Source organism: Oryza glaberrima, chromosome 1 (assembly GCF_000147395.1).
Source record: "Oryza glaberrima chromosome 1, OglaRS2, whole genome shotgun sequence".
NCBI lineage: Eukaryota > Viridiplantae > Streptophyta > Magnoliopsida > Poales > Poaceae > Oryza > Oryza glaberrima.
The window spans coordinates 36,482,276-36,500,464 of NC_068326.1; the positions used below are offsets into that span (position 1 = coordinate 36,482,276).

At 41.0% G+C, this 18,189-nt stretch overlaps 4 protein-coding genes across 4 annotated transcripts; 3 read left to right on the plus strand and 1 right to left on the minus strand.

Annotated features, from left to right (window-relative positions):
- The first annotated feature begins 90 nt into the window (after positions 1-90).
- Positions 91-2,286, plus strand: LOC127765539 (uncharacterized). The gene is made up of 5 exons (XM_052290457.1): positions 91-282; positions 376-605; positions 1,260-1,340; positions 1,563-1,919; positions 2,037-2,286. Exons 1-5 carry the CDS (start codon positions 117-119, stop codon positions 2,139-2,141), a joined length of 939 nt encoding a protein of 312 aa, XP_052146417.1. The 5' UTR covers positions 91-116; the 3' UTR covers positions 2,142-2,286.
- A 626-nt stretch (positions 2,287-2,912) lies between these two features.
- Positions 2,913-5,886, minus strand: LOC127759955 (uncharacterized). Its single transcript, XM_052284167.1, has 2 exons — positions 5,529-5,886; positions 2,913-3,659 (listed from the first exon to the last, which is right to left on the minus strand). The coding sequence occupies exons 1-2, from the start codon at positions 5,802-5,804 to the stop codon at positions 3,135-3,137; spliced, it is 801 nt and encodes a 266-aa protein (XP_052140127.1). The 5' UTR covers positions 5,805-5,886; the 3' UTR covers positions 2,913-3,134.
- A 6,117-nt stretch (positions 5,887-12,003) lies between these two features.
- On the plus strand, positions 12,004-13,901 carry LOC127760353 (uncharacterized). Its single transcript, XM_052284592.1, has 2 exons — positions 12,004-12,404; positions 13,131-13,901. The coding sequence occupies exons 1-2, from the start codon at positions 12,114-12,116 to the stop codon at positions 13,686-13,688; spliced, it is 849 nt and encodes a 282-aa protein (XP_052140552.1). The 5' UTR covers positions 12,004-12,113; the 3' UTR covers positions 13,689-13,901.
- A 3,004-nt stretch (positions 13,902-16,905) lies between these two features.
- Positions 16,906-18,140, plus strand: LOC127769000 (thioredoxin F, chloroplastic). Its single transcript, XM_052294718.1, has 3 exons — positions 16,906-17,365; positions 17,561-17,660; positions 17,782-18,140. The coding sequence occupies exons 1-3, from the start codon at positions 17,037-17,039 to the stop codon at positions 17,914-17,916; spliced, it is 564 nt and encodes a 187-aa protein (XP_052150678.1). The 5' UTR covers positions 16,906-17,036; the 3' UTR covers positions 17,917-18,140.
- The last annotated feature ends 49 nt before the right edge of the window (positions 18,141-18,189 follow it).

Consider the following 18,189-nt stretch of genomic DNA (forward strand, 5'->3'; position numbering starts at 1 on the left):
TTGGGCCAGGGCTAATGGAGCGGAGGCCACATGTGGCAACGAGAGGCCGTGGAGCGCCGCGCCTTATCCTCCCGCCTTTTCACGTCCCGCCACGCCGACCGCGCCATGGGCCACCAATGGCCACCGCCACCGCCACCGCCGCCGCTCTCTTCTCCTCCCGCACCCTTTCCCCCTCCTCCTCCCCCCGGCGACGGCGACGGCGAGGCATCCCCGCCGCCGTCACCGGCTTCCTCTCCCGCCGCCATGCTCCCGCGCTCCAACGCCGCCTCGCCCCCCTGCACGGTGAAGATCTCATCTCACCAATGCGATCTCGCCGTGCGGTCCAGCTCGCACGTACGTGATCTAATTAACTCCAGGCTCTGTGCGTGATTGCAGTTGTGGATGATTCCAAGGAGGTAGAGACGGCTGCCGGAGATGGTGCGGAGGAGAGGTCGCAGACGGACAAGCTGGTGGACGGGATGGACTTCGGGGAGCTCTGCAACGACTTCGAGTGCATAAGCAGCCCCTACGTGGAGGCCACCGCGAGGCAGCTCGCCCGCGACATCCTCGACCTCCGCGACGACAACCGCGCCTTCACCTGCTACGCCGTCTCCGTCAAATACAAGGTGTGCGCATCACCCTTGTACCACCAATTACCACTTTACTGCTACTCCGTACTATGTGTTATCAGTAATTCAGACATTAATTTGGTACCAATCTCGCACCAATGCTTTGCATCTCCTTTCAAGTTAATCTAGCAAACATGTAAGCTACGAGTCTGATATGATCATGGGATTCCATGAACTGTGGCAAACACTATCTGTAGGTTTTTTTTTTTAACAGTACTATCTGTATTTTTTTTTCTTGGAAGGGAAAAATAGAGCTATGCCATTTCAATCAGCGAGTAACGCTTTTGCGTATTCGCTCCGAAGGTTTAGCAACACCAACAAGAATAGTTTCAGGCACAGAGTAGACCCCGAGAAGCTCTTGCAAAAGCTCTATGAACCAACACAAAATACTGCTGTTAGCTGATGAATGTTTTTTTTCCCCGAGGAAATCTGATGAATGTTTAAGTAGGTAACATGCCTCCATTTTCAGAAGTTTTAGCCAGGCTGATGCTGATTTTATATTAAGAAGAATAGCAACGAAAGTACCACTCAAACAACAGCAAGAAACAAACTACTGAACTAGTGACAGATTAGGATGTCCAGATGCAGATACAATAACTGATGAGCTACTTGACATCACCTTGTGGTTTCGTGCCTTTCTTTTTTTTTCAGGACCCGGTCAGAACATTTGTTGGACGGGAGAAGTACAAGAGGCCATTGTGGATCACCAAGGCACTCGAAAACCCTACAGTGGTAAGGATTGCTGCAATTCTATACCATATCCATGAAGTTAGAACTCTGTTGTAAGATATCTAACCCAAACAAGTTGCATAACATACTGTCCAAAAGAAAAAGGACTTTGTCAGTTCAAATTCAAACAAAGAATGCCTCTCTCCTTATTTCACATTGGCATGCTCATGAGTTTGGATTGATTCCAGTCTGACTATCTAATCAGCATTCGTGTTATTGCGTCAGACAGTCCAGGAAATGTCAATGCAATCGACAAGCAACCTGACCATCAAATGGACATTCAGAGGCAAACCTAAGAATCCAATCTTCGCAACCATCGGAGGAGACCTGATCGTCTCTGTTACCTCACAGTTCGTATTGAACCAGATTAGCGGCCAAGTGCTCGAACAGGTCGACTCATGGGACCTCTCTGCCTCGTCTCCTCCTGCCCAGGCCTACTTTTGGTTGTCCAGGAGGGCCTTCTCCACTGTTGAAGCCGGAAAGGACACAATCGAAGCTGCAAAGGGTACAGCATCTCGGCTATCATCAAAGAAAGATGAGAACTTGGAGGTTTATCCAGATCCCTCAGGGGATCCTACTAAGGTACATGAATCATACATTGCAAAAATTGATGTCACTTTATATAAACCCACCCACTTATCTGTAGCTATCCAGTCATAGTGTTTTCAACTTTTTGAGCTTTTGTGTTCAATATTGCAGTTCTTCCAAAGGCCGGATGATGGATTGAACCAAGATGTGTACCAGATTGCGCTTTTCCTGGCCGTTCTCTACTTCATTGTACAGTTTTTGAGAACGACTCTGTGATTGTACTAGCTCCCACAGTCCCAACTCAACCTGATACTCTGACCTGATTCTCCAGGTCAAGCTTTTGTGTATCAGTGTATGCATATATGTGTGTGTATCTATTTCTAACGAAATCCTATCAGCGGCATGATCGACAGTTGATTCAGCATCTGGCTGGCCGGGGTTTTCAGATGTTCCAACTGTTAAGTGGTTCGTGTTTGCATGCATGTATGCCAGATTGCGCTTTCTTTTTTTTTTGGAAACAAAAGAGGAATAACGTTTGGTCAAAAAAAAAAAAGAGGAATAACGGAGCTGGCTATCTTTGTATTAAGAATAAGGGGTACAAGAAACACCATGAGACGACGGGCCTATTCACTTTGATAAAAAAAACCTTACCAAATTTTGGCATTGCGAAAATTTTGGTAAATTGCCAAAATTTTGGCAGGATTTTTTATATAGTTACCAAAATTTAGCTACATACTAAATGTAGCCATTTTTTTTGGCAACTTTATCAAAACTTGGTAAGGTTGAAAATGACATCAAAGTGAACAGGCCCGACAAGTCCGATTTAGGATTCAAAACCAGGACCCAGGTTGACTGGGCGAACACCCTCGCACCACGTCACCTGAGCTATGCTTTGAACTATTCACGGTTCCCTTGCATGAAGAATATGTTTTTTTTACACCATCCATTTTCAAGTTCTGAAAGAAAATTTAATTATAATTTACATTCGGAAAATCATTTGCATGTTGTCATAACTCAAAATCCAAAAACATCTCTGCACCTTAAAGAACCACCTTATCCAGTTAAACTGATCGTCTTATACATATATGTTGAAAATTGTACGAACAAATGTGTTCCTTTTTTTCCCCCTTATTACAACTTGCAAGAACCACCACACACCACCCAAACCCATTTTCAAGTTCTGAAAGCAAATCTATAATTTCAAGGGAGAAACTGGTGCTGCGCACAAACACACGAGCTCCAAACCGCAAAGATGCAAATGTTGTCAGCTCAGTTCGGTTTGAAGAATTCTATGAAAGCCATGTATATCTCCAAATGGTTCCCGGTGATCACCGCCGAGACCATGGCCATGACTGCCCTGACGATCCGCCTGAACGTATCGAGGAACCCGGCCGATTTCCTCCGGTACTTATCCACCTCGAGCACGGGGAAGCTGTTGCATTCCACAATGGCAGTCGAACTACTAGTTGAAGAAGCAGCGCTTGCTCCAGCAGCAGGCGGCGGCGGCAGCAGCATCTTCGGCTTTTGCACGCCGTAAAGCCTCGACTCGAACTGCGAAACGAGAGCTTTCCGGACGCAGGCGACGTGCAGCTGGATCATCTTCTCGCTGGAGGCGTAGGCCCATGGGTTGCTGAAGCTCCCCTGATTCCGCTCGTGGCACATGCCGCATTTCTTGGTGATCTTCCTCTCCAGTTTCAGCTGCACCGTCTCGGTGGTTATCACGCGGGGGAGATCTGCGCAGCAAGGGTGCAGGCTGACCTTCTTGTCCGGGCAGTAGTACACGTAACCTCGCACCTGCGAGCTTCCCAAAGCATGGTGTAAATTAACGGCGGGAAAGGGTTTTCTACTGGGAAACTATTTTCATCCCTCGAGGGGATATCCTCTCGTTATTTATATATTACCCAAATAGTTATAAAAAAATTGATAAATTTAAGAAGATGTATTAACATATGATATATATATCACTCTACAAATATGTAAGTTCAAATTCAACTTCTACACCTCGCAACGAAAAAAACAAATTAAACCATGTAAGTTCAAATTCAACTTCTACATTGAATTTGAACTTGTATGTTTGTGGAGTGATATATCACATATTAATATATCTTCTCAACTTTTTATTCTCAATGTATATGGCTAGCACCCTTTAATCTTTATTCTTCTAAAAGATTAAATTGAAGGTGTAGTTTTGAGGAAAAAAAAATCTACTAATACTATTTTCGTGAATACATATATATTTCATGGAAAGTCATTTTTCTCCTTAAGGGATGCCCCTTGGTTTCTTCGATGCCATCTTAAATAAAAAAATATATCTAATAATATAGATCAAAGGTGGTATGTTATTTCAGAAACATTAAAGTTAAATTCAACCTATATACAAATTAAGTTGGAATAGAAATAATAAATATGACTGTGAATATGTGAACAATACACTAGCTTGCTAGTTAGTTTCATTATCTTTTTTCAACTTGTATGAGTCAAATTTAAACTTACATGTTTACATAATGATATATATATATATATATATATATATATATATATATATATATATATATATATATATATATATATATATATATATATATATATATATATATATATATATATATATATATATATATTACATATTGATTAATGTTGTCGAAAATAATTTATATTGTTTGGATGATATGTAAGAAACGAGGGACATCCAAAGAAAAGAAACAACTCCATATGTTTTGGAGGTATTATCGCCGGCTTTTACAATGGATCGGATGACGTCTCTTTTTTTAATATGCATTTACCTTATTCAAAATATGTACAAATATGTAAAAATACAAGTCGTACTTAAGTAACTGTAATCATAATCCAAACCATAATAAAGAAATCATAATTATATAAAATTTTAATAAGTCAAATGATGAAATCTATGTAAAATATCAAAACGACGTTCTTTACTAAAAAGTCATAGAGAGTATTAATTTGCAGTCAAGGTCAACCTTGCCGGAAGGAAGTATTAAGAATGGAGAGAGCGAGGACCTCAGTAGCGCATGCCTCGCCATCCAAGGAAAGAAACATCTACATATGTTTCGGGGGAGTGGATTGATAACTCGAGGGATGTCCCATCGTTGTTTGTATGTCACTCAAATAGTTATGAAAAAAATTAAAAAAAAATGAGAAGATATATTAACATGTGATATATCACTCCACGAACATGCAAGTTCAAATTCAATTTCTACATCTAGCAAAGAAAAAAAATAAAATTGACTGTGAATATATGTTAACTAGCTATAATTTAATTTTTTTTGCGAGATGCATAAGTTGAATTTAAACTTACATGTTTGTAGAGTGATATATCACATGTTAATATATCTTCTCAATTTTTTTCATAACTATTTAAGTAACATAAGTAACATATAAACAATGAGGGAACATCCCTCGAGGGATAAAAATAGTTTCTCATGTTTCGGAGGTATTATCACCGGCTTAATTTTATGATGGATGACGCCTTTGAATTTTTTTAAATATGCATTTATCTTATTCAAAATTACTTTGGTTTTTAAATATGTATTTATGTTATTCGAAATACGTGCAAATATAAATATATACAAGCCAGACTTAAGTATATCTAATCATAAACCTTGCCAGGAGGAATTAGTAATTAAGAATGAAGAGAGCGGAGACCTCAGCAGCGCATGCCTCGCAACGGGCACCAGCTGTACTGACCGACTTGAAGAAGAAGAAGTCGTGCTTGTAGAAGGGAGCTGGCACGCGAGTGTTGAGAGGCTGCAGTATACAGGACCTGTGGTACTGATGGTTGCAGCGCGCAGTGTGGCAAGCGTACCGGAGCTCGAAGCCGAGCTCTTTGCAGCCAGAGCAAATGAAAGGTTCGTCCTTGCGAACCAAGCACACCTTGTGCTCGTGATGGTTGGTGTCCAAAATTTCGGTGTACCCGGCCATGCTGAGTATACGTACGTACGTAAACGTACCTCACCACCTCACGCTCGCCAAGCTAGATCGATCTTTTGAGTAGCTAGGTAGGTTTCAGTAGCTCATAGCATACCGTGGCTTGGATCGATCTCGCGGTCACTTATATATAGAAACGTACGAGAGATTAATTAATTAGCTAGCTAGTGGGAGAAACATATAGGTACACAGTATATGTAGTATCTAATAACGTCGCGTACCACGCGGGGTTTAGAATGTAAGAACCGGCAAGTGAACTTCCAAACTTCCAAGTAAACGAGTACATCGATAGGCATCGATAGGGATAAGGTGTTGATTATTCTTACGAGAATGCTCCTTGTCAGTCGCCCATGCACATGCACCACTAGCTACTTGCATATGCGTGAGAGAAGTGCTGCTAATTGACCTTGCATAGTTGGCAACTTTTAAAAGGGAGAGGGGAATAAGAAGAGGGGGGGGGGGGGGGGGGGGGAGTGAAAAGATTCATACTTCATACTCAAGTATAACATGCCTTAAAGCATGTTATAAGGATATCATATATAAAGATGACAAACACACGTGACATGTCTTATAGCGAGGCACGCTACTTTGTAAACTATTCTAACCTAAAAAATAAATATTACCAAACTACATGAAAGATAAAGATTTAAATTTTTTTTAGAAGTACTCAAGCTCAGATACAAATTAATAAATCAAAACTATATATAAGAATAATATTATAGTTAAAAATAAGTAAAATTGTATATTGCATACCGATGCAGTTTTAGGCTTACGAATGTGTAATTTTTAGGTGACCTAATTTTCGCAAATTTTTAGGCTCTTGGAATCTAGCAATACACATTTTTTAAAATGAAATTCATCCAACATATGCTACAAAGAAGCTATAACCAATTATCACGTAGGTTGTGGCTGGATCGAATGGCTACGAATTAAAAATACCAACCTTAAAATAAAAATAATAGGTATCGCTAAACTTTAATCTATGTTTTGCGAGAATCTACATAGCCATTCGTTGTTCTGCTCAATGGCTTATAAGTTGCATGAAGTCTTTATCTTCTATGAAATCAGTGGTTGATTATTGTGCTAATCGAATTTTGTGTTGTATGAAGTCCTTATCTTCTGTGAAATCAGCGGCTGATTATTGTGCTAATCGAATTTTGCTCACATCTGACATCGAACCTAAATAGAACTGGAGTAACATCGGAGAATATCAATCGTTGACCTAGATATTACCACCTCCAAAGTCATCAAAGCCGACTAGGCAAGGATACTGCCACAAAGTACACACCACATCCTGCCGCGGTTCCCGTCCGCTAACCACGCTCACGAAGGTCGCCGCCAAACGCACGACCTCGATCTAAGCATATCAACACTGCTCCATGTGCCATCCACCAAAAAAAAAAAATCAGAATTGTTGATTAGGCTTGCTTGTTTCAAAGACAATTAATAATGTTGAGTTTTAAAGCGTACTCTTAGGATTTATTGGGAATTTTTCATCGTTTTATCACTTAGCTATATCTTTTGGTCCACTAAAGGTAAGAGTATAAAAGTCTTGCTGTAAATTAACTGCGTTTTTCCATTAGTGGTCACATTTTTTTTCACTTACGACCCATAACCCTGAAATGCCTGAATGCCCAACGTTTTGAATGCGTACGTTGTGCCCCATACACACTCCGGTTAGTTGCTACATATGTCTGTGTCAATCAGACTATCAAAGTACCTAGTTTACTTGCGTTTACTTGACTGGTTCAATGCATATAGTACTTTTTTAGACTCTTTTTATTATTATTATTTTTAGACTAGTTCAATGCATATACTTGCGGTCATGTCACTTGCAAGTTGCAACATGTGTCCTGATCCACATAAATGGCGTAGTGCCTAAAACGACAGCTATTAATCTGATCCATGTGCTTGTGCATATTTTCTTGCGGCAGCTACACCTACAAACTAGATCGATCGACCACGAATTAACAACGCGTTAACTGAATAAAGTCGTAATATAAATTTGACATGAGATAAAACTACTAGAAAAATAATCTTTACTGGATCGGCTGTTTTCCACAATAATACCGGTTCCAATAAGAACCGGTAGTCCCGGTTATAAAAATTTTGATCTTTAGTCTCGGTTAGTAACACAAACCCCTGTCAGAGGCATGTTAGGGGGCTGAGGTATCAACCGGCACTAAAGTAGTCCCGGTTGATACTACCAACCGGAAGTAAATATTTCTCTCCATATCTGATCGGTTAAGTCCCAGACGATATTTCCTCCTCACCAAAATATTTAGATAAGATCATATCCTCCTCCTATCCCTCGTATCTCCTTCCTCCCCTCCCCTCTCCTCCCCCCTTCCTCCTCTTCCCCTCTCCTCCTCACATCTGGCGGGCAGCGTCGGCGAGCAGGCGGCTAGCGGGTGGTGGGGCAGCACGCGGCGGCGGCCAGCGGGGCCGCGCACGGGGCGACAGCGTGCCGGCCGTGGCGAGCGGCAGCAGGCGGGCGGCAACGCGCCGGTTCTCCTCTCCGTTTTTTTAATAATTTGTGATTGAGATATGTATAATTTCTTTTATTACAATTTGTGATTTATTGTATGGATCTGATATGTATAATCGATCTGTGATGCATTTGATTTGTGTGTAATTTTTTTTAAGATTTGTGATGTAGTTGATTTGTGTGTAAGTAACTTAGGATTTGTATTTGTGATGTGAATGATTTGAGATGTTACATTGATTTGGGGTTTGATTTAGGTATATGTATGGCACTCGATTTGGGGATCTGGTGTTTGATTTAGGTATATACATCTCACTCAATTTGGAAGGGAAAAAAAAGAAAAATGGACCAACCGGACTGCCGCTCCCTATCTTACGGCAGTCCTGGGACTCTCTAGTCCCGGATTCGTACGTTATATATAAACAGGTGCTACTACGTACACTAAGGAAATTAGATGAGTTTTCTTGTGTGGCGCTATCCATATAATTCTTCTATACATTGTCCTCGCAAACTCGCAAGGTAGAAATTCAGTAACTCATTTGTTAGCAGAAACTTAAAAGTTTCCCTGTTATATTTTATTTAAACTAGTTGAATTCCATGTAATTGAGAAATCACACTTAAAATTAAATATTATTACATGACATATTTTATTCTAGAAGTATTACTTATGTCATATGAGCCAACGCATATTCTTATATATTTATTATTTAAACTCTAATGGATGGAGTGATGTACATACTTAAACTTAACTCAACACCTATGATACTTCTTCTCACCATATACGTTGACCGAATAGTATCAATATTTTTTTTGGATTGTGCATCCATATGGTTAGTGCTATATGGAGAAAGGTGTGATTTTTCTCACACAAGCTGAGAAAATAGCCCAACTTGTCTTGAAGCTAAGTCATATTCACACATACTTAAACTCTACTGGATCAAATGATGCACTCAAATTTCAAGACCACACTACACACCAATATTAATTATAACTCGTCTCACGATATAATTTAATTTGAGTGAAAAACCCAGAAATTTAATTCCATTGATTTTTCGATTGCGCGTATGTAGTTGATGCCACACGGAGAAGAGCTTGATTTTTCTCGCATAAGCTGTGAAAATAGCTTAAAGTCTCGAGTCAAGGTCATTTTCATGGACATCCAAACTTATACTCTAGTGGATACCCATTACAAATGAGGATTATATTATCACCCATTTGCGATGACGATATCTTTAGTAGGGACACAAATAGTACTTTCTCACGATAGATATATATCCCTAAGAAATTTATATTATTTTTTGATTACGCGTACTTAGTTAATACCACGCGTAGAGAGGTGTGATTTTTCTCACATAACTCAAGGTAGTGGTCCAACTTGTCTTAAGGCAACATCACACAATCCCCTTCGTTCCATATTACTCCCTCTGTTTCACAATATTAGTCATTCTAGCATTTCTCACATTCATATCTTCTATTATATTATTAAGATAGCTCGAAAAGAAGACACCACGTTCGCTGTGGGGGCTAGAAATTCTCACGTTAATCGGAGAAAAAGAGAAAATTATACACCGTTGGATTATAATAGATTTAGATTACAACGGTTTAGATTTGCTATAGAAAAAATAAAGAATTATAGAGCTTTGATATAGATTAAAAAGTCCTGTCCGTTTAGAAAAATCCAATTGGATTACTATACGGTATCAAAAATTCAAGCGGGATACAATACGGTACAGAATTTGTTATGATTCCAAAACGCAAGTATATATGCATTGTTACCGCACACATAAAACGCAGATATATGAAGTAGATATACTTGGGCTGCTGCGGCAGAACAAGTGGCAAGCAAAGTTGATTACCATCGCCCCCAATAGGTAAAGCAAACAAAGCAAAGCTGCAACCAGCATTCCAGACCAGCAATGCATGCAACACACCCAGAAGTGTCCGGCCACATTGGCAACTGACAACAAATTATAATCATAATCGTGTAAATTTATTTTAAACGTATTCAGCTCGGAGCTGTATTCACCTCGGAGCATAATTTAGTGTTAATTAATGTAGTTAAGCCTAAAATATAAGGCTTATAGGTTATAAGTTTTACACAGACCATCTAAAATTCAAAATGAGATTAATTAAATTTATAATAATATGAAATAAATTTCAAATTGGATTTTCAATACGGAAAAAATATCATTGAAACGAGTCCGTGCTCACGAGGCATCGAAGCTTACAAGGTGTCGGTTGTTAAGAAAAGACCATCTAAAACACATGACGAGATAAATTAATTAACAGGCCTATAAAGGAGTAGAGTGGTGGCAGTTGGTACGACATATAAAAATTGTTAATAAAACACCAAATTGAATCCTAATGATGATTAAAAGAAGGGATGTCAGGCAGACCGTGAAGTAAACAAGTAAAGCGGTTGTCGGGACTTCTAGAAAGTAAAAAAAAACCCATTGATAATCATATTTGAGTTTTAAAATCTCAATGACAATAAAAAGGAGAAGCAGCGGGCGGGGTGCATAAGAGTATAGTTGCAGAGCTGTCGACGGTTGACGGGACTTCTAGAAAATAAAAAATGAATTCCAACGATAGTTATGTTCGATTTTTAGAATCACAATGACAATAAAGAGTAGGTGGCGGACGGGCTGTACAGGAGCATAGTGGCATCGTTTGATGGGACTTCTAAAAATTATAAAAAATAAAACTACAAGTTCAATTTTTTAAGGTTCAGAACTTCTAAAAAGTAAAAAAAAACAATTATTATCATGTTCGATTTTAAAATCTCAATGACAATAAAGAAGGAAGGCAACGGGCGAGCCGTAGAGGAGTACAATAGCAAAGCCGCTAACGGTTTGGCGGGACTACTAGAAAGTAAAAATGAACCCAAACGATAATTATGTTCAATTTTTAAAATCTCAATGACAATAAAGAGAAGAGACAGTGGACATGTCACACAGGAGTATAATGGCAACGTTTGACGGAACATCTAGAAATTATAAAAATGAAACCCAATGTGACAATAAACTCTAAAAACTATAAAATCCAATTTTTAAAGGTTCCAAGAAGAATGAATAGAAATATTGGTAGATCGAGCAAGCAAATAAAGAAGTAGATGACATAAGGGGTAGCAACTGGTGTGACTTTTAAAAACTATATAATTAGAAACACGAGGATGATAAGGTTTAGTCTTTCAAAATCTTAAGACAATGAGATAGCTATTTAATAAATTTTAAGTAAAATCATACTAAAAAAATATATGATTTTATTTGGGTATTAGCCGCGCAATTGCGCGGGCCACCCAGCTAGTTGATGTTAATGAATCTAGACATATATATTTATCTAGATTCATTAGCATTAATATAAATGTGGAAAATGTTAGACTTACATTGTGAAATGGAGGAAGTATAAGATATTTTGAGTTTATTCTGAGTTAAACTTCTTTAAGTACAAAAGGTTTATAAAAAAAAATCGAAATCTACAACATAAAATTAGTTTCATCACCACCATTGAATTTTTTACAGCCTATTTGTTTTTTTTTAAGAAATGTCGTTGCTACATTCATTCTATAAATTAAGTTGATCAACTTTAAAAAGTGCGACTTAAAACAAACCAAAAGGCCAGGTCTTATATAGTATATAAAGAGGGGATCGCGGAGTAGCATGATAGCAGCATGCTCTACGTTCTTGCTCTCCAAGTATAACGCTTGCTTTTAGAGTTCCCAATCCGATTATATTGGTGCACATATGTGATGCATATGCACCTGCACGTAGATATCATAGCTAGTCGGCCGCTTCACTTGATTTCATTGTTTTTGCGAGATGACGGGGCACAGTAAGCTTCGAGCTTCCGAGCACCACGATCATGAGCTCACACTGACGGCCGGGAAGGAGTCATTCCGGTGCGATGGCTGCAAGGAGCACGGGTACCACATGAGATACGTGTGCAAGCTGGGAGGGTGTCGCGGGGGGTTCCATCTCCACGAGGCGTGCGCGCAGCACAGGTTCGGGGATTCTTACCAGGATCCCTTCAAGCGTTACAGCCTCGTGTTCCATAAATCTCTTCCCAGCACAGTCCAGGACGACGTTCGCTGCGATGGATGCGGAGGCAACGTAAGTCACCTCTTTCTAGATTATATCTCGTGCGATATCCCCTCGTTGATTGCATGTCACTCAAATGATTATGAAAAAATAATCTGAGAAGATATATTAACATGCGGTACATCACTCCACAAACATGTAAGTTCAAATTCAATATCTATATCTCGCAACGAAAAAAACAAATTTAACTGCGAATATACGTTAACTAGTTGTAGTTTAATTTGGTTTTCCGTTGCGAGATGTAGAAGTTGAATTTGAACTTGCATATTTGTGGAGTGATAGACCACGAGTTAATACATATTCTCAGATTTTTTTTTTCACATTTTTTATAAACATTTGAGTGACATGCACAAAACGAGAGGATATCCCCTTGAGAAATTAAAATAGTTTCCCATTATATCTCTCCTTCTCTCGATCATGTTTCTTGTCATCGATCGATGTTTTCTTATTTTTCATCTACTACCTTAATTAGCTTCGTCCAAATAAAAACTTTTGAAACACGGATGTTGTCGATCGTGTCTTAGTTGGTTTTAGGTGTTTCTTTTTTCTCAATACCTACATGCAATTCTCGGAATATACGATACTTGGCATGTTGTTTTTTTTTTTTTGAGAGGGGCATGTTGTTTTATATATGTATGATTCGGAAGATCTTCCGTCCCCAAATTAAAAGATTCTGGCTACATCGCAGAAAACTCTAAGCTAGTATACGTACGTGTAATCAGTTGTGCACGCTTGCAGGTGAATGGTTATGCGTACGTGCGGGACATCGGAAGGTTGCGCACCCTGCTCAAACGCGGCAGGGTCCTGCACCCCTGCTGCGCGGCGCTGCCGAAGGTGATCGAAGCCGAGGGCAGCGTGACGAAGCTGCGGCTCACGCGGAAGCTCAGGTCGCCGTGCTGCAAGTGCAGGCACGTCAAGCTCGGCGACAGGAGGCACACCTGGGGGTACGTCTCCGACGGCGGCGGCGGCGCCGGTGTCGTCCAGATCCATGTCGCCTGCGCCAACGACCTCTTCCGCGAGGAGTACGAGGGCGCGCGCCTGCAGCAGCAGCAGCGCACAAGGGTGGAAAGGCTCAAGGCGCGTCTGGTGAATATGCTGAGAGGAGCGGCGACCGGCGGCGGCGGCGGCGTCATGATCCTCCCTCAGCTGCCGGCCGGCGTGCCGGAGGAGTCGTCGCCGTCGCCGTGGACGATGGACAGCCCGGTCGTGAAAGCGTTGCTGTGGACCATCTGCACCGTTGGTGCTGTCATCACCGGTAACCCCGTCGGTATTTCTAATTTCCTTTTAACCTTGTAGGAACAAGGACGCATGTGTTGTACAAGAATTCGATCACCACTGATCTAGCAACTGGTTAAGTCGTTAAGATCAAAATACGGCGACCTCAAAACATGTACGTACTTATGTGTTCTGGTTTGTAAAAAGAGAAAATTGTTGACTATACATTTGCCCAATTTCAATTTCAGTTTCATATATGTGTATTTTTTGTACAGAAACTTTGTTAACCATATATGCCCAATTTCAGTTCCACATTACCATATATATATCCAGCATGTGAGTTTTTTTTTTTTTAGAAAAAGGTCCAAGGACCCGGCTTCTATTGAAAACCATCACGGGCCACGAGTCTGCTGGGGATGCCAGCTTGACAGAGGTTCAGCACAAAAGCAGAAAAAAAAAACATTAATGGGCCACACCCCGGCTTGATAGGGATTGCAAGTATCAATGAACCAAACAGAAACAACTCCAGGCTAACTCCAACCAAAAACTCTCATGAAACTAGCTCTAAACATCACCTAACGAGGACAGCTAAATAGAAAATCAGGTTCAGAAGGACACAGTGTTAACCAATCCCAGTTCTTGAGCGTAGGCCTGATCTCGTCTCCCTAAGGTGGGTCATCAGCATCTCCAGACTTTGCTTCTGATCAGGGTGAAGCAGAGGTTTCAACTGCAGCATAAGGGAAATGATTTGAAAAGGAATGTTTAGAGGATAGTAAACGATTTTTTCTCTAAAAATCATTGCATTTCTTGTCAACCAAAGTGACCAGGCAGTTGCAGCAATTAAACACATTTTAACAGATTTGCTCTTAGCAATTGAGTTCATCTCTACCAGTAAAAAAATGTCATCAAAACTCCTGGGAGTCTGCCCCCAACTCATGGCATCTCTCCAGGCACACCAAACAAAAAAAAAACAATGGGGCAATCAAAGATAATATGGTTAATTGATTCAATTTCCCCACACAGTTGACAAAACAGGTGAGGTTTTCCAGTAAAGGAGATGCTTTTTTTTCTCCTATGAGGTAGTCCTATGAAACTAACTGGTTTCATGCATGGTAGGAGATAGATCCATCTCACAGCATGCCACATAGAATTACTAGGGTTTACTAAACATTTGAAATCATGAATGGGTTAAGAAATTTACGAAAAAAAACACGTTATTTCTTAAGGTTTTTTTCGGTTAATCTCAAGGTGATCGATCTTCGAGAGTGATTTATTCCACACCTTGATTCCGAGGGAGATTTGTTCTACATCCACTAAGGTGCATGGAATTAATCCCATCAATCCCCTTCAATCCATCCTCCTGTATTAATCGAATAAGGCATTAATGGGAGGGAAAGTATTTTAACAGCCACATGTAACGCCCCTCATAATTTAAAGTACATGCAAACTTAGCCAAATTATGTGCATCTACATTTAGATCCCAACTTTCATGACGAAATTCTGCTTTAACAAATTGACGTCTTCTTATATTGGTGTCATTAAGGACTGCCAAGTATCTGCATTTTGATCTTGTAGCAATACTCGAAATAACTTTCATGACAATCTGAATCTATACAGACCTTCAGGACGTTGCAGTCCATGGCGATGGCAGGTCCTTCATTGCAAGCAAGAGCTTCTAATGTAGTTGGATCGGATGTAGGTCACTCTCCGGCTCACATGTCAGTGAGCGATATGCAGTACCCTAAAGGATCTCAATTGAGTTGGATTAGATATCCCGGTATCCCCTCCCAAACCATAGCGCTACCGGATGTGTCATGACAAAATAAGCTTCAACAGGTCCTTAGTTGCCTGATCGAGTAACAGGGGCATTCGCTTTGCCAGATGCGTGCTCTAAGCCGCCTCTGCACATGGGCCGTCTCTTCCACCGTATATGTTGGGCCTTGCCTAGCAGCTACATTTGGGGCTATGTTTGGGCCGGATACATGTTTTTGGGCCTCATCTTCGCCTTCTTGGCACGTTGTCATTTTGTGTCGGTTTGGGAATTTGACTAGTAGGTTCTTCAGAAACTTTATTATTATTATTATTATTTTGAGATGAGGTTATTCAGAAACTTGATACTACCATTCACGAGCCTGTGAAATTTGTTCTCAAACTCAAACTCTCGAAGCAAGATAGTTAGTGCAAAAAGAAAATGAACCTGATTGCATTGGTTCACTGAACCTTCTACCTGTGCATTTCCGACAATGAGCAAAGAGAAAATATCCATGTAATACATGATACTACTCATTGTGACATCTGGCATTTACCTACAATATCTCAGGAATATTCCTCTGTTTTTTTTTCCAAGCCAGAAGCGAGCAGTCCACAATTATTGTTCAATATCTGGCGGCTGGAGTTTGACTAACGAGATTGTGTCGAGTAGGGTAGAATTCGCAAAACGTGGCGATGATGCTGATGTGTTTGTGCAGCTGGATTGGCTTTTCGCTAGAGACGCTGGTGATTTTTTTTTTCTTTTCACGTGGTACTGATTCTTTGATGGTACAGTGCATTTGGAACACTTGTTTGTTCACTGCTCAAAGGGAAGACATACAAATAGTAGAAAACGATGCTGAATTGCTGATGTGTTGGTCATAGACTGGAAATAACCCAAAAAAAAAACGAGATAAATATCTGTTATAGCATCTACTCGAGCTGTTAAATTGTATCAAGCATGTGCTGGAGCTGTAAAATTGTATAAGAAACATATCCCGTTTTCAACAACCAGAAAAGGAGTAATACTATGGTTTCACTGTTAACATAATTCGGCTAGTTAAAAGTCTACACTGTCAACATAATTCAATTACTATGGTTTCCAAGTAATACTGGCCCAGCATCATGTTGGTAAGTTCACAACGCTATAGCGCCTAACTCCAATTCAACCACTATACAACACTACCTTTTGTGTGCAGTTTCTAATCTTTACTTCATTAGGGTCTCTAGCAATCTAACATAGCATATGTGTAAATGTAAAGGGATCTATGACATCTATGATACTGATTCCATGTTACCGTCAATCGTGAGGCCATCAGTTCCAGACACAAAGAGCCATCTACAAATGTTAGACAAGCTCTCTCCTCCATGAAACCTCAGAGATGCGCAGGCACCACACAACCCGATCTTTCAGATACCGGAAATGCCCCATCCCACAGAAAGCTATAGGTGGAGTGCCACCACAAAAGTGCAGGAATTACCTGGGGCAGCCATGTCATTTCCCCGCCAAGAAACTATCTCCACTAGAAAGGCTATGAATACCGCCAAGCAATGCAAGATATCCTTTCAAGCTCACCACTCATCTGCCGCTGCCGCTGCTGAAGAAAAACGCACATCCTTCCTTCCTAGCACCAACTCGCCACCCAATTAGGCCATTACCTTCCAAAATTCTCCCATCCAATGGCGCTACGCCTCTCCGTCTCCTCCTCGCACGGGCCGGCCTCCTCGCCGGCCATCTCCACATGCCGCCCCGCCGCCTGCGGGCGCTTCCCCGCCTTGCTCGGCGGCGGTGTGGCTTCTCAGAGGAGGAGCCTGACGGTGGTGTCTGGCCCTGAGACAAGGGCGGTGATCCCCGTGAGGTCGAGCGGCTCGGACACCGCAACTGTTGGGGCCGAGGCGGAGGCGGTGGCCGTGACCGGGCAGGTGACGGAGGTGAACAAGGATACCTTCTGGCCAATTGTCAAGTCGGCAGGGCCCAAGGTCGTCGTCCTCGACATGTACACCCAATGGTACTTCACAAAAGCCACAAAACTCCACTGATCTCTTCGCGTCAATCTCCATTGATGAACTGTTGCCTCGCATGAATTCTTCAGTCTTATCACGAGCTGGATTTATTTTGAAATGAGCGGCGTGAATAAGAAAGGGAACAGATCTCATCCCACTGCTCAGTGTAATAACTGTAAAACTGACTGGTTGATTTGCAGGTGCGGCCCTTGCAAGGTGATGGCACCGAAATTCCAGGAGATGTCCGAGAAGGACCAGGACGTTGTGTTCCTCAAACTCGACTGCAATCAAGACAACAAGGTCAGTTAGAACTGATTTTCTTTCTCTTGTCTACGCTCCACCCACCATTATTCGATTGGAATGTATCTGCTGTTTTCCTGAATAAATCGTGCTAAGCCTCCTTGGTGCGTGCGATTCGCAGTCTCTTGCAAAGGAGCTGGGCATAAAGGTTGTGCCAACATTCAAGATTCTCAAGGACGGGAAGGTCGTCAAGGAGGTCACAGGTGCCAAACTAGATGAATTAATCCAAGCGATCGAGACGGTGAAGTCAAGCTGAGGAATGCCCCTGAAAATTTGCATCAGTTAGCTTGTTGTCACTAGTGTACGTTATGGGTGAACCACCCGTTATTGAAGTGGGTATTCGACATGGAGACAAACAGTTAATCTAGTTCTTCTGCCTATGATGATTTATCAAGCATCCAGAACAATATACGGCCATTTATATGGAATGCACCATGTAAATAACTATTTCCAACGTCATGATGATCTGTTTTCTAATCTTACTGATTTGCAAGTGAACATTGTATTCATGGTTAGCAAAATTTCAAAA

Excerpts from the sequence above, each read along its gene's own strand:
- LOC127765539 (XM_052290457.1), top strand. The coding sequence starts at position 117 with ATGGCCACCGCCACCGCCACCGCCGCCGCTCTCTTCTCCTCCCGCACC. Across the intron at positions 606-1,259 it reads CCGTCTCCGTCAAATACAAG|GACCCGGTCAGAACATTTGT; the intron begins GTGTGCGCATCA and ends TTTTTTTTTCAG. Across the intron at positions 1,920-2,036 it reads CCTCAGGGGATCCTACTAAG|TTCTTCCAAAGGCCGGATGA; the intron begins GTACATGAATCA and ends TCAATATTGCAG.
- LOC127759955 (XM_052284167.1), bottom strand. The coding sequence starts at position 5,804 with ATGGCCGGGTACACCGAAATTTTGGACACCAACCATCACGAGCACAAG. Across the intron at positions 3,660-5,528 it reads GCGAGGCATGCGCTGCTGAG|GTGCGAGGTTACGTGTACTA; the intron begins GTCTCCGCTCTC and ends GGAAGCTCGCAG.
- LOC127760353 (XM_052284592.1), top strand. The coding sequence starts at position 12,114 with ATGACGGGGCACAGTAAGCTTCGAGCTTCCGAGCACCACGATCATGAG. Across the intron at positions 12,405-13,130 it reads GCGATGGATGCGGAGGCAAC|GTGAATGGTTATGCGTACGT; the intron begins GTAAGTCACCTC and ends GCACGCTTGCAG.
- LOC127769000 (XM_052294718.1), top strand. The coding sequence starts at position 17,037 with ATGGCGCTACGCCTCTCCGTCTCCTCCTCGCACGGGCCGGCCTCCTCG. Across the intron at positions 17,366-17,560 it reads CTCGACATGTACACCCAATG|GTGCGGCCCTTGCAAGGTGA; the intron begins GTACTTCACAAA and ends GTTGATTTGCAG. Across the intron at positions 17,661-17,781 it reads ACTGCAATCAAGACAACAAG|TCTCTTGCAAAGGAGCTGGG; the intron begins GTCAGTTAGAAC and ends TGCGATTCGCAG.